Below are 19,210 nucleotides of genomic sequence, written 5' to 3'. Positions count from 1 at the left end.
AAAGAAACAAAAAAAAGCCTCATTTTTAAAGCAAAAAATGACAATGAGAAAGTATTTTTTTTTACTCTCGTCAGTTCATCTATGTTACTATTTTTAGTTGAATCGATGTAAGAGTAGCATGCCGGTAGAGTTTTTAGCATACATTACCGGTTTTATTTTTGGAGTAAAATTTGTATCTAATTAATTATATACAAATACACGTATTTCTAAATGCACCGTATCTATAATATTTGTATTATTTTACTACAACTGGAACTTATTTAATTATATATTCGATTTTTTTTCAATTCTATTCGATAGTCTAGTTATAAAATATATTTACATAACAATTACCGTTGTATAAATCTAAAAATTGCCAGAAATAATGGAATGAAATATGAATGGAAATTAAAAATTCAGAAAAAATAAAAATAAGTTCACAAAAAATGCAATAAGTGTTTTTGAGAGAAGCATGAAAGATGTAAACTTGTAGATTTGTATAAAATTATTAGTAATGTGATGTCTCACTTAAATGTATTTATATTTAAACAAAATTACCCTAGAAAAATATATGAGCGATTAAGTACACACTAGTCTATTTCGTCAAAAAATAATATATTAGACGAATATTGGGTCCATATTAAGTGATTAAAATTATGTTATACGACATCGGCTATGAGTATTGTATGGTTTTGTATTTAAAAATACATATATGGTCGATATTTTATTATTGATTCTAATTTAATGCATTGAAAATTGCGATTATTGACAATTTTTTATGTAAAATCAATTGGAATGATTGTGTCTATTTTTGTAAAACAAAAAATGGTCATTTAAGTCAGATTGCGATTAGTTGCATGACCGCAACAATTTCTTTTGAGATTCCATAACCAAATTCAAATTAGAATATTATACTAAAAAAATTACGCTTTATTAGTTTTAGTAACATATGGCTATTTTAAATTCGCTGCATTCAACAATTTTTTTCACTGTAAAAAAAATTTCAAACGCCCTATAGCTTTTCCTATTGGTTGAAAATGTCACAACATGAAAACAAAAATAAAAATAGAATGAGACACATAAGTTAATCATGAACTGGCTGCAAATGACACAATAAAAAAAATCAACGCGTCTTAAAAGTTAATATCATTCACTGGCAAGCAATAATCTTTTGCCAGAAAAAAGCTCAATCATGAGCGGGCTGAAAATGTTACAATAAAAAAAATCAACGCGTCAAAGTTAATCATTCACTGGCAAGCAATAATCGTTTGCCAAAAAAAAAGACGGGTTGCACTCCGGGAGTGCCGGCAGAAGTGAAAACTTGATTATTAACGTTGAGCATGTTTTATATTTTGGAATGGTATCCGTCTTACGCTTCTTCGATCAGGTCACGAGTCCTGACGCGAGTTTAAGATTTTATACCAATTACAGAAAAAGTGCTCAACGCCGCTAAAGAAGTTTTCACTTCAAAAAACATTAGCCGATGACGTATACAACGAGCTGGTGGCTGCAATATCAGAAGATGTTCCTCGGCGGCGGTATCGCTACTACCGCGGCCCCAGCCCGCCCCGTGCTGAGCGGCGCCAGCTTGCGCCAGCAGTTCGACTCTGAGTCATACACCTCTACTATGCAGAGGTATTGGACACCGTCGTAACCGCCTGAAATTTTATTTAATTAATTTCTGGTGTGTTCATATTATGATATGTGGAAACGGTGAAACTTGTGATCGATAAGTATTTTTAATTACATGTGCGTTTAATGCTACGAATAAAAAAATGTAAAGATAGAACATTCAACGATCCGCGCGCACAAACGCTGCGGTCGCCGTTAGTTCGTAGCTGTATGTCTGTGTGCGTGGATTCATCAACGGTGACACTGCGGTCGTGGTAACGTTGAAGCATTATTAAGCTATTGCATAGCTTCTATCGCGGGCCTTGAGCGCGGGGACCGAATCCAGAAATTGCGTAACGAAAAACCTCACACTCCCCACTCCGACGGGCGCGGAGGTGTGGCTTGAAGGCATAGCATGCTTACCGCGGCAGTCCCCGAGTGCCACACGTGTTTTTTTTAATTCTGAATATGTATCAGTTCGTGTGTGTGCGCGTATAAATGGTCACCGTTAGTATCTGTATGTGTTTGCTTGTTCATCCACGGCGACGATGCGGTTGCTGAGCATGTGTAAATGCTCACTGTTAGTTTGTGTATGTGTGTATGTGTTTGATCACCCACGGCGACGATGCCGACGATGCTCCACGCAGTGTACATGTATGTGCATGTGTAGACACTCACCCACGGCCACGATGCGGTCGCCCAGCAGACACGCGCCGATGGCGTCGCGCGCGTGCGCCAGGCGCGCCAGCAGCAGCCAGCTGTCGGCGAGCGGGTCGTACCGCTCCACGCACGCCAGCCGCCCGCCCGCCGTGTTGGCCGGCGCCTCGTGCCCGCCCAGCGCGTACAGGTACCCGCCCGCCGCGCACACCTGCCACCACACGCGTATCCCAAATAATTCATATGAATTAATTATTTCTATTTTCTAATAATTTTTATTTTTGAAAATTTTATGCAAATATCTATTATCAAACTTTAATACAAATTTTGAAGTGTAACTTCTTTAGGCGCGTTGAGAGTAATATGTCAACGTCGCGTCATGGCAGTACTGTCAAATCATTGAGTATAAGGCGACGATTTTGGTATCTTTCAACTTTTGTCAAAGTATCACTTCTAACTCATGCGCTCAGCACACACGCTCTTTTCAAGTTGTTTTCAATTAGAAGAAAACGAAAGCTCTGCATTGAACCCCGTAACCGCATCGTGGTGCGTCACATGTATGACGTCACACACTCACGCTGACGCCCCCGCGGCGGCGCGTCATGGGCGCGCAGGCGGCCCAGTGGTTGGTGGCGGGGTCGTAGCACTCGACGGAGCGCAGGCACGCGCCGCCGTCGCGCCCGCCCACCGCGTACAGGCGCCCGCGCAGCGCCGCCACGCCGCACGTGCTGCGCGCGCCCGCCATGCCCGCCACTATCGTCCACGTGCGCGAGCACGCGTCCCACCTGACACGGAAAACATACACACGTTTTGAACAATAGTACGGTGAAACGTTCGAAATTTGAATTTCGAACAAAAAAAAATTGTGGTTTTTCACAGAACATTAAAAACAAATAGAAGTGCTATAATGCCATAATTTGTATGAAAACCAGTGTCGCCAAACCCACACATTTAAACCGATAGTTATACAGTACACTACAAGTAAACTATTTCTTTCAGCCACAGCTTAATTTGAGTAGAAACTGACTTAGGTTATAAATTCAGCATTTCAATATGTACCCTAACGCACCATGTTACGGTTTATTTTAGTATAACATCCCTAGGTATATTAGCTGTTTTTTTTCTCATTGCTCAGAAATTCCAAATTCGAAAACATTCAGCTACTCCACAACAGAGGGCGTTAGTTTTCGATAGATATAACTTTGAACCGCAACACATAGAGATAAGGTTGAAATTTGTGTCACTCAACATTAATGACATTAACTTGATATTTATCTGATGCTATGCTCTAAGGGATGTCAGCCTTGTTTTCGATAATTCACAAATAAATATTTTTTTGGGCATTTTTTTTTCTTTCTATTATATGAGTATAGTATAATGCGTCACATTTTGGAGTATGTTTATTACTACTAAGTACGTCTTTTCATATTATTATTATCAAATAAAAAACGGAATAGAATAGTCTATATCTATATTTACAAAATACAAACAGAAAATATGCATTATTTTAAATCTTGGAACTGCTGTAGGTTTGATGTATCAGTGGCCTTTGTTAGACTGCTTAGTGCTGTTCGACATCCAGTTAACTCGTCACGTTGCATTTATCCATTTCTCTTTTAAATAAGCCTCTTTGGGAAATCTATAAATAAATTGGACAGATGAAAGCTAAGGAAAAATAAAATAAAATTTAATATTTATAATGTTTGTCTTTTCTAAAGTATCGATACTATCGATATGCGCCACAATCATCACTAAACCGACATTCGTTTGTTTATTGCAATTATATTCCAGAAAGTCTTGTTTTCTGTTCAATCTATAAAAGTACTAATTTCTTATAACTTAAGGTTCATTTTGACTAGATATTTGTATACAATTTTGACAAATTACGACAAGCGAAGTTATAACATAAAATATAATTAAAATAAATAAAAATAAGACTTACCGATGGTATGAAATGCCTCCATTGCTGATATTATTTCGTCTGCTATCATTTTTGCACTCTAATACCGAACAACACGTCCTAATTAATGAATAAATATGGAAAAAAGACAGCTGACAACCGACTCGAATATTTTTCTGCGCACAACTGAGAGCAAGTTAGGTGATCTTACCTTACCAGTGACACGTGGGCCACGCCCACATCACACTTCTATTTGTTTTTACTGTTCTGTGTGGTTTTTCAACATTTCAAATAGTATTTGAAACGTCGGGTAAAATAATGAATAAAGGGTTTAAAATCCCTAAATTCTTTAATTTCTTAAATTGGATATTGCAAATTTCCATAGAACTCATAATTTAATTGTTTAGATTAAATGAAAAGATAAACTATTAAAAAACATTGAATTTTTATTTCTTCAATTGGTTTTTATTTATAAAATTTAATTAATCATACCATATTCATTTTTTAATGCAGAATTTATTCAATAATTACAAATTTTAGCACAAACATCACTTACCGTTCCACAGAGTTCAAATAAATCCATCCGTCATGTCCGCCCACAGCGTATATCGGCGAGTTGGGCCCGTCCCCGAGCACGGCAACACCGAGCCCGTGTCTGTGCGCGTTCATTGGCGCTAGTGTGCTCCAGCTTAATGACGTTAGGTCGAAACATTCAACCTTTCAAATGAAAAAAAAAAAAAATCATAATAAAAGGTTAAATTAGATAACGGAGTAAAACACACACTAAAATATAATAAATGCAATCTTTTCTTTGTATTGTTGTATTTTTTGTGATTTTTATGAAATTAAATAATATCACGTCAAAAATGCAATATTTATAAGATACAAATAAAAGCTACAAGATTCGTAATTAGTCTCTTTAATAGGTTATACAGCATTACATTAATAAAAAATTCTAAGCAACAATGAACTATCAACGATGTGTTATAACAAATTACTTAGCATTATTGACTCATTTATTTACCGTATTGAGAGTTTTAAGTCCATCTCTACCGCCTACAACTATAAGTTTATTCTGCATCACAGCGACTCCAAATTGCAGTCTTCGAGCACCCATTCTCATAAAGGGAGTCCATGTATTTGTCCTTGGGTCATACATTTCCATGTTACTAGCACCCTGTAACACAATTATTAATGTATTATTACTATTAGTTTGGTTTATCTACAATTATATAACAAAAAACTATACCGGCCGAATTGATAACCTCGTCCTTTTTTTTGAAGTCGGTTAAAAGAGAAATCGCCAATTGTGTTAGGTAATGAGCGTAAAACTCGAACGGCTCAACGAATTTGGCTAATTTCTTTAACGTATTTTTAATTCACATGGAAGAATCTATTGGGGAGAAACATGAAAAAGGGACAATAAAGCAGAACAATGTCTGCCAAGGAAGACATTGCCATTAAAATCTGATAGTTATTTTATTAGTGTTATGTCATAAGATACACTTTATCAACTGTTTCCTTAAATTTAATTGAACAAATATTATTTCAGTCAAAACTGTACTGCATTTTCATACTTGTTAAAGTTTATATGTAAATGTAATCATATTTGCTATCACATTATAAATTTGTTAAACACAATCTATCGTTCGTAAACTATTATTTTTTTATAATCCTTATGTTCAATATTTCCCTAAACACAAATTTATAGACACAACTCCGAAAAAAAAACATTTTTTTTATAATCCTAGTGTTACCAATACCTTATACCCATCCATGCCACCGATAGCCAACAAGCGTCCAATCGTAGAGGTCCTCGGTCTAGTTCTGTGTGAGAACAGGAGGGATCTACGTTCAGGTAATAAGTGCCATTTCACAGCTTCCATAATGAGCGGCTGGCATTCAGCCACGTTGCCACACGCTTGCTCTACTTTGTCTATCAGATACTGAAAGAAAAAAAATGTTGTGTGGTTTTATGAAACCACGGTAAAAGTGAAACTTAGGCACAAAATTATCGTATTTGTACGATAATTATCGTACGGTTCGACCGTCACGCGACATGCGCTACACAGACCAAAAAGTTTGAGACGATGTAATAAAAGTTTCACTTTAAAATTAAATTAGATGCATTGAGTTACATGTACTTTTGTTTGATTTAATTCTTGTATTGCTTAAAAAAGTTGCTGTATAATGGTTTTAGATAAAGTTTCAAATATTACCTAGCTATTATTAGTTTTAAAACAGCAAAGACGAAATAAATTTAGACTTTTTTTTAAATGAAACATTCTCCAAACATAATTGAACAAAACAAATAAATCATTTATTTATACAAGTCTGATCATGAATGCAGTACCTATAAAAAAAAAAATGAGCCGTCAAGGAACGTCCGTTAAAAGGTAGATGTGAAACATCAATATTATCACTTATAATACCACAAGAGCTTCAAAATTATCGGGTATTTTCCGATAGGTTCGTTGCAAACAAATGAAGGAGTCAAGTTTTTAGTCAACCGTAGGTTTTAGTAGAAAAACTTGACGACTTTATTTGTTTGCAGGGAACCTTGAGGGAAATGCCAGATAATTTTGAAGCTCGTGTGGTATTCGAGAGATTATTTTTCCGTCCCAAATGTCGGCCAATAATTTCACAATTGAATTGAACCTGTCAGTTTGACGTCAACGACCAGAGAAAATTTTCAAAAAATTATCAGTATAATACCATGTAGGTTGTACCATGTGACGTCGAATGGTGCAATTTTATTGGTCCATATTTGGGTCGGAAAAATAATCAATGTGAATTTATTTAGATTTCGATGCGTAGCGACGCCGGAAATGGGTTTAACATGCACCTATAGATGTTTAAATAAAAATAAACATACCTCTGACGACAATAACGGCAGTTTAATAAGTTTCAACAAATGCGGCAAGTATTTCTCTCTGTTCACAAGATCATGCTGTACCCACAGCATCATGCTCTCAAATACATTCTCTTCAGTGACAACATTGAGATCATCAGATTTCAATAAATTGGCTAATTGTTCATCACTTAAGCATAGGAACTCTTCGTTTTTCACCACCTAGACATATAAAGAAAATGGTATTTAAACTTCAATTTGCTTAATATTTTTATGTTTTTTACTGTTTATCTCAATATGAGTATGTCAGTTTTATCTATTTCGAAAATAATTCGAAAAATATTAAAGTGAATTTTGGCATGACTAAAAAATACAAAAATGATTTAACTTATGTAGAGTTATTTTAGTAATGATTACATAACAAATATGTGTGTGAATGAGGTGTAATAAGTATGCTTTCTAAAAAATTCCATAAATTGTTAATTCATTGTATTTATCACAACAATAAATAATATTTCTTTAAACTTATATAATGTAACACATAGAGACAAGAATTTAATAGCATCTATTACACAACATATTTGTACAAAGGAAGAGAACTGCATTCTTACACATGAATCACTTACCATATAATTAATTATTTATTTATAATAAGGTACTTATAATATTAAATACCTGCATAAAATGTTGATATGTGTACTCCATAGCAGTTTTATGTAGCAACATGCAGGACTGCTGTTCGGCAAATAATGCTATGCCTAAACAGTTGCAGGGATCCAACTGCTTTTCTAAGAAATCACAACATGCTTTGGCTACTACGTGAAGTTGGAGTAATGTGGCAGTTGATAATAAGACTTCTACTGTGTCTTCACTTAATTCTGAAAATTTTCTTGGTTATTGTTAGAATATGGGATATTAGAGATAGTTCTTTAAATTATTATTGTAGCAACACATTTTGTAATTATTTATAAAATGTCCTTATGAAAAATATGCTTTATTTAATAGCAAAAAACTAAGGAGTAAAAAATTCTGTATATGAGATTCAGGGGAAACTCAATCATTAACAAACTGCAGCATTGAAAACTCAGCAAATAGTTATGTAATCATTGAAAGCAGTTTACATAAAACATAATTACATATTATAACTTTGTTATATAAATAGCATGAATCAAAATTTATGTTAAATATAATCCTTAATATTGAAAAAATACTTTTTTTTAAGAATCATGTAAAATACCTACTAGATAATGTTTGCAATAAATTAAAAATCATAAAATGTTGTTGCAATAAGATTATTCTTTCAATGTTATATGTGAGAAGTAATGGATTCAATGTTTAGTAAAGGATAAGTACTAAGAAAAAGGTAAGTTCTAATTAAGTTTTATAGGGAACGGAAAGTTCATTTCCATTTTCCCCAGGGAAAATCAATAAGTGATAGATACACTTTATGAAAAACTTCCATGGGATATTTAATCTTTTTATATTTAGAAGATACTTCACATATGATAAGCTTATTAATTCTTATTTTAATATTAACATACATATTACATATATAACACTATCTACCTATAATTCCTGTGTAACAATAATGTACTAGTGTCTTCAGTGCTTGTGGATCAACCCTTTCTAGAGTTATTTCTGTGGATTTGGCTTCTTGCAGTGATCCCGTGAACATTGCAGCAAAATATTCACTGCATGATACTAAAACTATTTTATGTGCAGGTATCCTAAAAATAATTGAATATTGTATTACTTCTTCCTTTAATCACACGTTAATACAACGCGGAAATACAATCTATAAAGATATATTCTATCATTCTTTGTGTTCACAACAACACCAACAAAAGACTTTCGAAAAAGGTTTGCGACTTAAAAGGGAAAATATTTACCTGCAAGTGCCTGCAATAAGAACTACATCACAAAGCTTTTGGGACTGATAATAACCGAATATATTCTTTAGTGTTGATTCTGAATGTCCTTTGTGACAGTGAAATTCATCGGGACTGGAACCACTCGAAAGACTAAGTTGACTAAGTTCCCGAGGTAAACCTTCGTCGATTGAGTTCTGAGATACATTATCTTTAGAAGCCTCAGCTTTTTGAGTATCACAGGCCGACATTGTTACATTAATTCCGAACGACAATGGAAAATGTGCACACAGGAAATAAAATAAAATAATTAAACCGGGAACAAATAACGAACGCTAAACGCTTCAGCAGAATGAAAACAAAGAGATGTCAAATTGTCGTTTTGTTGTGAAAGTGTCATTGCCAGGAGATTTTACACTGCGTTCAAGAATGACACTTATTAGTTTGACATCATTTTGACAGTTGACATTTATCAGTTCTGAATGCAGCTGAATGCAGCATGTTTACTGAAATGTTTACATATTATTTTAAGCGATATTTTGAATAGTACAGTGAAATAATATCTTATTTATGTGAAGGGAATTTAAAAGTTTTAAATACTTACCTACATAGATGTTTAAATTATTTATCATATATGGAATTTTTAGTTTATAAAAATCTGGACTATAAAATAAAAGAGTAATAATAATAGGTACACTTTTCTAAAACTTATCATTCTAATGGTGGAATTCAAGTGGAATTCAATGAAAAACTAGATTATATTATAAAAGTGTCATCCACACTCGGCTTGACCCACTTAATAAATTTATAAACATAATTATCTATTAATCGCCCTCCTCCTTGATTGGAGAGAACTAGCTTTAAGATGTGTTTACTTTCACTTAATTTGTAAACATTTTTAGATTTTGAAATATTATAATGAAAATGGCACTCAAATCGGTAAAGCCGTTTCTGAGAAAATAGTTGATAAACCTACATAGGTGTACAAAATATAAACAAATAAATTACAAGTTTAAGCAAATACTACTGAACCGATCTAAATGAAATTTGGTATGTAGGTAGCTGAATAAGACGTAGGTATCATAGGATTTATAATATAGGTATCACATAATATTCTAACATTTAAATTATTACATTAAAATATTTATCTTATTGAAAGGACATGATCAACACAACAATGTCTGGAAAATCCCAGGGAAATGCTCAGAAAATCCCCGGAAAATGCCTGGGAAATTCCCGGAAAATGCCTGGGAAATGTCTGGAAAATATCCGGAAAATGCGTGGAAATTTCCGGAAAAACCGTGGAAAATGCCTGGAAAATCCCTGGAAAATGCGTGAAAATGTCCGGAAAATATCCGGAAAATGCGTGAAAATGTCCGGGAGAAGCGTGGAAAATGCTCGGAAAATCCCCGGAAAATGCCTGGGAAATTCCCGGAAAATACCTGGAAAATGTCTGGAAAACATCCGGAAAATGCGTGGAAAATTCCGGAAAAACTGTGGGCAATGCCTGGAAAATCCCTGGAAAATATCCGGAAAATGCGTGAAAATGTCCGGAAAATATCCGGAAAATGCGTGAAAATGTCCAGGAGAAGCGTGGAAAATGCCTGGAAAATCCCCGAAAAATGCCTGAGAAATGTCCGGAAAATGTTGGGACATGCGTGGCAAATGCCTGGAAGATCCCCGGAAAATGCCAGGAAAATGTCCGGAAAATGTCTGGAAAACATCCGGAAAATCCCCGGGAAATGCTCAGAAAATCCCCTGAAAATGCCTGGGAAATTCCCGGAAAATAACCGCAAAATGCCTGGGAAATGCTCTGAAATGTCTGGAAAATATCCGGAAAATGCGTGGAAATTTCCGGAAAAACCGTGGACAATCCCTGGAAAATATCCGGAAAATGCGTGAAAATGTCCGGAAAATATCCGGCAAATGCGTGAAAATGTCCGGAAAATATCTGGGAAATGCGTGGAAAATCCCCGGAAAATGCCAGGGAAATGCTCGGAAAATCCCCGGAAAATATCCGGAAAATGCGTGAAAATGTCCGGAAAAAGCGTGGAAAATGCCACTTCAAATTTGCGAAGTAATTAAAGCAGAAAACCAAAAAAGAAAAAGAAAGCTAAAATCTTTCATATTAAATGTATATGGGATATTCATATTTCATACTTAATGTATATCTTATCTTATCTTATCTTATCTTATTCTTAACTTATATATAAAATTCTCGTATCACAATGTTAGTCTGCATACTCCTCCGAAACGGGTGGACCGATTCTCACGAAATTTTCTGTGCATATCGGGTAAGTCTGAGAATCGGCCAACATCTATTTTTCATATGTAGGTACCACGGGCGAAGCCGGGACGGACCGCTAGTTATATATAATATACAAAATATAATATAAAAAATATTTCTCGATTTATTTTTAAAAATTTACTACGGCCATTTTACTCAGTAGGTTAAGTACTTTCGATATCAGTTTAAAGTTTTTTGTTATCTGTAATACTTACCTACGGAAAAATCGCCTGTGCACACTTAACGATTAACACCCTGTATATTTTCTTATATTATAATAATAGATATATGATTATCATTGAGAATTATAATTACTTAGGTACTATCAGGTTAATTTGTTTTTGTGTCATTCACTCTCTGGTAGGTAGTAGCATACTAGGACTAGGTACTGCTTGCTTTCCCCATGTTTTCCTATTGGAACACCAAGCATAATTATGTACCTATTTGAAAAGGCCGCTACAATGTTTATCGTTTATTAAATACTAGCGGTCCGCCCCGGCTTCGCCCGTGGTACATATTTCGCAATAAAAGTTAGCCTATGTTCTTTCTCAGGGTCTATAGATTATCTATGCCAAATTTCATCAAAATCGGTCCAGTACTTTATGCGTGAAAACCATACATACATACATACAAACCTTTCCTCTTTATAATATTAGTATAGAAAATGGGAGATATTCTACTCTGTAATTGGATCTTCTTGGGATGAGTATGTCGTTAGAGGATAACAATTAAAACACTGCTTTCTTCTGGCTGAGGCATTTATTAACATTTATTTTTATTTTTCGATTTTTTATCTTAATACAACATATATAGTAATTAACAATACGTAATAAATAGTCCAAAAGTATATTACGCCTACAAAATAGCGTAGTCGTTATAAGATTACCGCCATGTGAGTTGCTTACACATTATGCTTAAAAATGTTAAGGCAACTCACCCGTGACTAGGTTGAAATTTTAGGAATATTCTCTGAGAGAATTAACTGTCGTGACGTCAATAATAATGCAGTGGAAAAAATGTACAATAAATGAAATTAAAAATGGTGTTGCAATTGAATTGAAATTCTCTCGGAGTTATTCTTTTTCAAAGGCTACGCAGCGACAACAGTCTGAGCAAAACGCCTTTGTGGAAACTATGGAAAATCAGCATCTATGCTCTCTGTCTGTAAATAGAATGTTCTAAAAATTGTTAATGCTTTCAATTTTGTGCGGTAAGAAGAATAGTTACTTACATTGTTTGTCTTCTTTGGCAAACATAACATTATGAGAAAATATAATATGTAAATCTCTATCTAGTGGTAATTGAACGTATATACGTATCTACAAAAATAGTTGCACTCTTAAATAATATCATTCAGAAAACAGCTGACTAAATCATAGAGTAACATACAGTTTGTCTTCAAGAATAACTGCGGTTGTCGCATTTCTATGAAAGTTTAGTATGAGACTTATAACAAAGAAAAACCAAAGTACAAATCCTATATTTACTACAAGTGTGTCATCTAAAAATATTTATTTTTAAACAATAACGTATGGTGGATGCGGTAATCAATGCTCATTGATTAATTTATCCGTGGGTTGGTGTAAAGGTTTAGCAGGGTATATCACCACAAAATATGAAATACCTACTTTAGAGTACGATTGTTGTATAGGAAGATCTACTGAGAATGTAATTCAATATAGTATTCTCGTAGTAAAGGATGAATACAAACAGTAGCTAAGCGCATTTTCCATAAACATAATAACAATATAGCAGTCGTCGTTTATGAAAAGGTGAATTGAACGAGACAATAATACTTTAATGCAACCAGCTATAATTTGTAATCACACACCTTTTATATTTGCGAGAATAATATATTTTGCATCAAAATCAACGTTATAGAGTTACCATTATATCTAGAATAGAACACAGATACACACCATTTAGTAACATTAATTTTTTAAGTGTAGATACGTGCTTAAGGTAAAGCAAAAGCCGGCTTATAGGCATGAAATTGAGTTGGCCATTTTGTCGTTTAGCGTTTTTTGCATTGTGCATTCAATTGAATAAAAATGCTAACTAACATCTGATAATTGTTATTTTGCACGACAAACGGTCATGTTAGCCTGTATTATATACAGACATGCAACGTGGTAACGTATAGGTAATAGATGTATACAAACTAATTTATCGAAGGATACATAGTCTATTCTCGAGATCATGATTTGCACCTTAATCTAAAATATATAAAATATCACAATAAATTGCAGTGCAAATACGAAACAGGCAAATTTTGAGTGCAAATACATTATAGGTAATATTTATAAGTATTACAATTAGATCTAATGAAACTGGTGGGTATATCGAGGAAATTACTTAGTGAAAACGATAAGGGCGAATCATTCACGTTGCCGAAAAGTCTTATTGAAGTCATAAATTATATAAAGCAGTGTTGTACTTAGATATTTAGGGATTAAATCAATTCACATAAAATACAGTTTAGAGTTTAGACAATCCGTTCCTTGACAATAGAGAACAGATAAAAGTAATATCAGTTTTAATTAAAATTGGTGTATGTCCTCACGTTTTTTTCACTTGAACAAATTCTTAACAATAAAATTACGAAATTTATAATTATAAGTAGGTACTCGAATATTTAAAATAAATAATTGACAAATTTATTATGAACTACATACAAGAAAATTCGTTGGCATTAAGTAGCGCTCATAAAAAATAAATTAATGTAAATAATCAATTGAAAAGAACAGATAATTCGTTTGTGATACTACTGATCAAAGTTTATAAAATTTATTTAAAAGAAAATTATTAATTAATTTATTTTTTTATAAATACCGTAGAGTCTGATGGCTCAAGAACCTAAGTTCTATCAGACTACAACGGTGTTTATTACCTACAACAAAAAAGCAATCAATTTACTTTGATCGGCCTCCTTAGTATCACAAAGATTTATCATCAACATTGAAGTTCGCATCCTAAAATATCTTATCAATATTTAAAATTATATTACTAATAATATTATCTTTAATAATTTACGTAAAGACATCTGAGTACGATAATTTTAAACAATACATTTATAATCTACTAGACACAAAAATACAGTGCTTATAATAACTAGATATCTATTCATATAATTTGGTGCAATAATTTAAATTTTAATATAATTTTACAATAAATGCAGATCTACTTCGTAAATTCATCTTTAATTACTACTTTCAATATTAAGCTATATCATAACATCAGATAAATGTTTCTAATTATAATATAATAGCACAATTTAGAAATTACACATGGTAATAATTACGATTTTAATGACGACAAATAATGAGATTATGATCTATATATCTACTTTCTTAAAATCATTATAAAATGATGCGAACAACAATGTTTACCATAGAAAACTCTATACATAATAAAAATAACAGGAAAAAAATATATACCTACTCAAATGAATAATGTATCTTCCTATACCCGTATCATATTATAAAATAATACAAAATAATAAAAATTATATTTTTAATATTTTGATTCGTTAAGTTTCTACAACTATTCGTTAATGCCGCAGATTTTTCATTATATAGAAATAATAATTCAATGGTAATAGTATTCATAAAAATAAAAAGAAATAAAAAACATGGCATATTAAATTAAACGATCAACAATTAAGTACAATAGGTAAGATAGTCAGACTTATTCGGCAAACAGGCTAAGTTAATATCGACAGTTATGATTTTGAATGTAATAATATAATAATTTGTGCTTAAAGGTAAACAAAACATATTAATTCTTCTTGAATTTTTATACATTAATAGCTGCCTAGAAAGAAGACCGTTTGTGTTAAAGATCACTTGAACTTCGTAAGCCCTTATTAGAAAAATTAATTTACATACTTTATAAATAATATATAGGAATAACTATAGCATTTAACAACTGCTAGTCGTGTGCAGTTCGCCAAATATAGGCCGAAATTTAAATAAATACAAATAATCAATAGTCAATAACCTATGTACATTACTGAACGTTTATTTACTTACAACCCTCAATTCAAGGAATGCATAAAAATTAAAACTATACTGAATAAATACGATAACAAATAGATAACATTCATATTATGTCAAATGAACTTTAAACTAAAATATTTATATGTACGTTCTACCGACTAACAATGGCGACTACCAGTCTCACATTTTAGTTTTAATAATTGCTAGAAGATAAACATTGAGGAAATATAGCTGCCGAGAGATTATTTTGACGTAACCAGGTATCAACAATCCGTTTACAATTTGCCGCACTTGCACAGATAACGAATGGGTCACTGGGAGTCCTTACACTACGCGTTAGCGGTCACCGGCAGACTGCACCACTACTTGATATGTTTCATAACGTCTCTAATTAACTCGGCTGGTTGCGTCCAAATATGTCAATGCCGTCCGCAGCTTAACTTAACAGGATCAATACAATCTCAGTCTATTTGAGACTCACTGATGGAATGTTTGAGTACAGAATGTGGGTTCGGAGGGATGCTTAGCGGCCGCGCGCCCACCGCAGTAGCGCGTCGGCGAGAACGTCCAAGTGGGCCTTCGTCTGAAACATATCAATATTATATTATTTCCTGATCGTTACACATCGAGTTTCTGCTATACCCTGTTTAATAGTTTATGAATAAATGAAACAGCGGATTATCGAAGTTACAAAGTGTTCGATATACCTATTGAAAATGGCAAACTTAAAATAAGAAGATATTCTGCATTCCTAATTGTTTACATTTTACTTTGACAATTCTATATTACTAATTTATACCAAAATGTGTATAGATTTATTTGAAAAAGGAATTATCTACAATTATCTACCTAATTGTTAACAGTGGAAGTCCATCAGTTTCAGTTACATGAATAGACATATTATACACCTATCTAAAGTTGTAAAACGTATTTGTTCCTGATCTCTAGCGTTAATTGGCTTGAACAAAATGTGATATAAATTCTTCGGGAGTAATCAAACCGGTTATCTTCAATCTAGAAGACATTATTTTCTTTCTAGAAGTTTCAGATAACATATTTTTGCTTCCTAGGTTTCTTCTGTGACTCAAATCTTTTATATCCGTATTTGGTACTAATTGAGTTATTAGATTAACTGGTTTTTATATTTTCTGTGCATTACACATACCTATTTTCTTTTTTACTTATTGAATAAGCGTGTTTTTCTCGAATCTTCAATTCAAAGATAAAATATGTTTTAGGTATGTATAGATATACAAAGAAAATCTACAAAGTCCCTTCCAAAATAGTATAGAATTTCCAAAAATGCTATCTCAACATAATCTTGTTATCTTTACTTATGAATCTTCATACTATAATTCTATACTATTTTGGAAGGGACTTTGTAGATTTTCTTTGTTATTCTCAAACGTTCAGTTAAAATCAAGTCGCTTCTAGTGCTGAGCTTTGCTGTTGACAATACCTGCTATACCTAAAGCGAGAGCTTTATACTGGAAAAACAAGAGGACGTATAAAAGAAAAAAAAACAGTTCTGACTGCCAGTCGAGTCTTGCTATTGACGCATGCCTACCGTCTATAAAATCCATTTTCATGACGCCATTTTCCTGCACATTCGTAATAATTGAATGCATTATTAAGGAGCAATACCTAATTGTCAATTATTATTGAAAGCAAATGTTTTCACGCGAGTATAAGACGTAGAAAGAATGGAATGAAAACATCAAGTTTGTTACCTACGTTATGTTTAATCTACACAAGTAATTTGTTGCTTAAATTTAATTGTATGCAAGGCAAGAACTTACGTCGTGTGAAAGGGCCTTAAAACACACCCGGATGGAACGAACTAAAATAACTGGCTTGTTTTCTATAGAGAGATAGAGTAAAAAGCACACGCCGCACGGTTTAAAACTATGGCAAAAAGTGTCGTTACAACTTTTGGTCTTAATTCCGTCTAGATAAAGAACTTCGTTCCAAAAACAAACTACAGCGTTTAGTAACTCACCGTTTTATAGAACATGCAGGACTGGCGATCTTCGTCTTCCCCACTAGGGCAGTCGATGAACCCGTCGCACAGCACGTGGTCGTCGATGCACCTGTAGCGGCCCTGGCGGTCCGGCGTGGGGCACGCGAACCTCTCCATGCCGTCCGCGGCCGGCGGACACTCTGAAAAAGATTTTTAGTTATTATTCACACTACCAGGGATAATTAAATAGCCTATGTTACTCAGTAAAGAGGTTTCGAATGGTAAAAAATGGCCAAGACCCAAAAAAAGAGCTTTTCTGTTTATTGAACTGGAAACAAATAGTCTTTCACAGTGGGGGAAACTTTAAAAACCAGGGCATACACTTTTGTCCATCTTTGTCTATGTAGCTCCTTTTAATTTACAGTGATCACACGCCGGATAAATTCATTAAATATATCTCTAATTTATTCCATCTTTATCCCTCAAAATCCACGTATTTGAGTGAACAGTGCGAGTGATTATAAAGTGAATCGTCCACGTGCCACTTCAAACGTATGTTAGACGTTAGTAATCTAATCAGCAAGGGACTGTCCTTTGAGGTAGAATTTCAATCAACCTTTTCGATCCACGGAGGCCCTTTCACAATTTGTTGTTTTATTTGACTTATTGAAACTATTAATGCCCTCGACTTTTTTGTGTTGCCGCGGTGTAGCTCGGATTTTCTTTTGAAATATTTTTCGGTGTTGAACAATTTATTGGTGTAAAATAAGCTATTATTATTTATTTTATTTTTTCAGTATTTTATTTTTATACATAGTAGAACATTGGTAAGTGTAGTAATTACAATGTGTATTTCTTAACAGTTTGACCTTACGTAAAGCAAGTGCAAATATTTACATGCATGATGTTAAATTCATGAACAATTTCAACACATATCGATATCCGATAAGCCAGTACCGACTAATTTGTGGTTTGGGTATCAAGTGTAACAAGATAGGTAATGATTACGTGCTCCCCTTCTCTCTGTGGTTTCGCCCGTTCTAGGGTTCATGGAAGCTGCTAATTACTAGCGGGAAATCCGTATTTCTGCTCGTTACGTAACGTAGGCTGAAAAGTCTTGGTAATGTATTATACCTATATTAAGAAGAGCTGGAACGTCAACACATTTACACATTGCACATGTTAGGCCGGGAGATACTGACACAAAATTTCGGGTCATTTGTAACAGGATTGTAAGATTTTATTCGTAGTTACACCGGAAAAGTATGGCATGACACTACCATGACTACATCTTTTTTATGGGCTATCGGTAAATTCTAAAATTTTTGTGTTACAAATCGTTTGACTTTCGCTATTTATCCGACGAGTTCGACTAACGAGCACGCGACTAGTCCGCCGGTACCAGCGTTCTGACCATCATTTTTCTTTTTGTCATTGCGTAATAAGATCCCTGTAGAACCGCCATTCTGTTACAAATGACCCGAAATTTTGTGTCAGTATCTCCCGGCCTATGTGTAGCTTTTATTTTGCAATTGTTTATAAATACAGGGTGATATTGTAATTGGTGTAGTACGAATATCTAAAAATCTATGAAGAATTTTGTGATACGGTAAATGGAAGAATTATAGACTATTTTACAGTATTTAATAAAATCATTTAATTTGTTGTTCATTTTCATTAAAAATGTCAATTTTTCTCACCAATGTGGAAATTTGGATGATAAGGATCTTGTTAGAAAAATATAGACTAAAATCGGCATTTTTTTTCAAAAATCAAATTACCAATTAGTAATCAGAGTTATCACCATTTACATTAATTTACAAACGATATCGGTTGTTCTTACTTAAAATTATTGAATACCAATGTCTTATTGCGGTATGTGTTCTTTGGAAGTGTTCGTAAAGTTGTTGATTTTGCGGAAAATCTTTTAGAGCGCTTAGTTGTGACATATCCTAAGCATATTCAATAGAATTAAAAGACGAGCGAATATGCAAGCCATTCTAAAACTTGAATATTTTGGTCTCGAAGAGCGGCCGTTCCCTGTCATGTCGTATGCGAAGGGACATTATCATTCATGAGTAAGAATTTCTGGTCCATTT

The 19,210-nt window shown here is 33.6% G+C and overlaps 2 protein-coding genes across 2 annotated transcripts in view; both read right to left on the bottom strand.

Moving 5' to 3' along the window:
* Nucleotides 1-1,258: 1,258 nt before the first annotated feature.
* On the bottom strand, nt 1,259-9,243 carry LOC149483019 (kelch-like protein 5). Its single transcript, XM_089703153.1, has 10 exons — nt 8,888-9,243; nt 8,565-8,725; nt 7,674-7,876; nt 7,023-7,220; nt 5,911-6,093; nt 5,172-5,324; nt 4,704-4,864; nt 2,825-3,032; nt 2,269-2,458; nt 1,259-1,637 (listed from the first exon to the last, which is right to left on the bottom strand). The coding sequence occupies exons 1-10, from the start codon at nt 9,115-9,117 to the stop codon at nt 1,495-1,497; spliced, it is 1,830 nt and encodes a 609-aa protein (XP_089559279.1). The 5' UTR covers nt 9,118-9,243; the 3' UTR covers nt 1,259-1,494.
* Nucleotides 9,244-14,486: 5,243 nt separating this feature from the next.
* Nucleotides 14,487-19,210, bottom strand: part of jeb (low-density lipoprotein receptor domain-containing jelly belly protein) — an 86,562-nt gene continuing 81,838 nt past the window's right edge. The window contains exons 3-4 of the mRNA XM_089703211.1: nt 17,151-17,311; nt 14,487-15,734 (exon numbers count right to left, since the gene is read on the bottom strand). Coding sequence (XP_089559337.1) covers nt 15,675-15,734; nt 17,151-17,311 — 221 coding nt within the window. The 3' untranslated portion in view covers nt 14,487-15,674. The remainder of the gene's footprint in view (nt 15,735-17,150; nt 17,312-19,210) is intronic.

The sequence above is a fragment of the Colias philodice genome, chromosome 14 (genome assembly GCF_061535455.1).
Source record: "Colias philodice isolate Cphi_HAF_F1 chromosome 14, ilColPhil1 Martin Lab GWU primary, whole genome shotgun sequence".
Taxonomy (NCBI): domain Eukaryota; kingdom Metazoa; phylum Arthropoda; class Insecta; order Lepidoptera; family Pieridae; genus Colias; species Colias philodice.
This window is presented reverse-complemented; position numbering and strand designations above follow the sequence as displayed.

Excerpts from the sequence above, each read along its gene's own strand:
- LOC149483019 (XM_089703153.1), bottom strand. The coding sequence starts at position 9,117 with ATGTCGGCCTGTGATACTCAAAAAGCTGAGGCTTCTAAAGATAATGTA. Across the intron at positions 5,325-5,910 it reads GTGGCATGGATGGGTATAAG|GGTGCTAGTAACATGGAAAT; the intron begins GTATTGGTAACA and ends ATTGTGTTACAG. Across the intron at positions 2,459-2,824 it reads GCCGCCGCGGGGGCGTCAGC|GTGTGCGCGGCGGGCGGGTA; the intron begins GTGAGTGTGTGA and ends GTGTGGTGGCAG.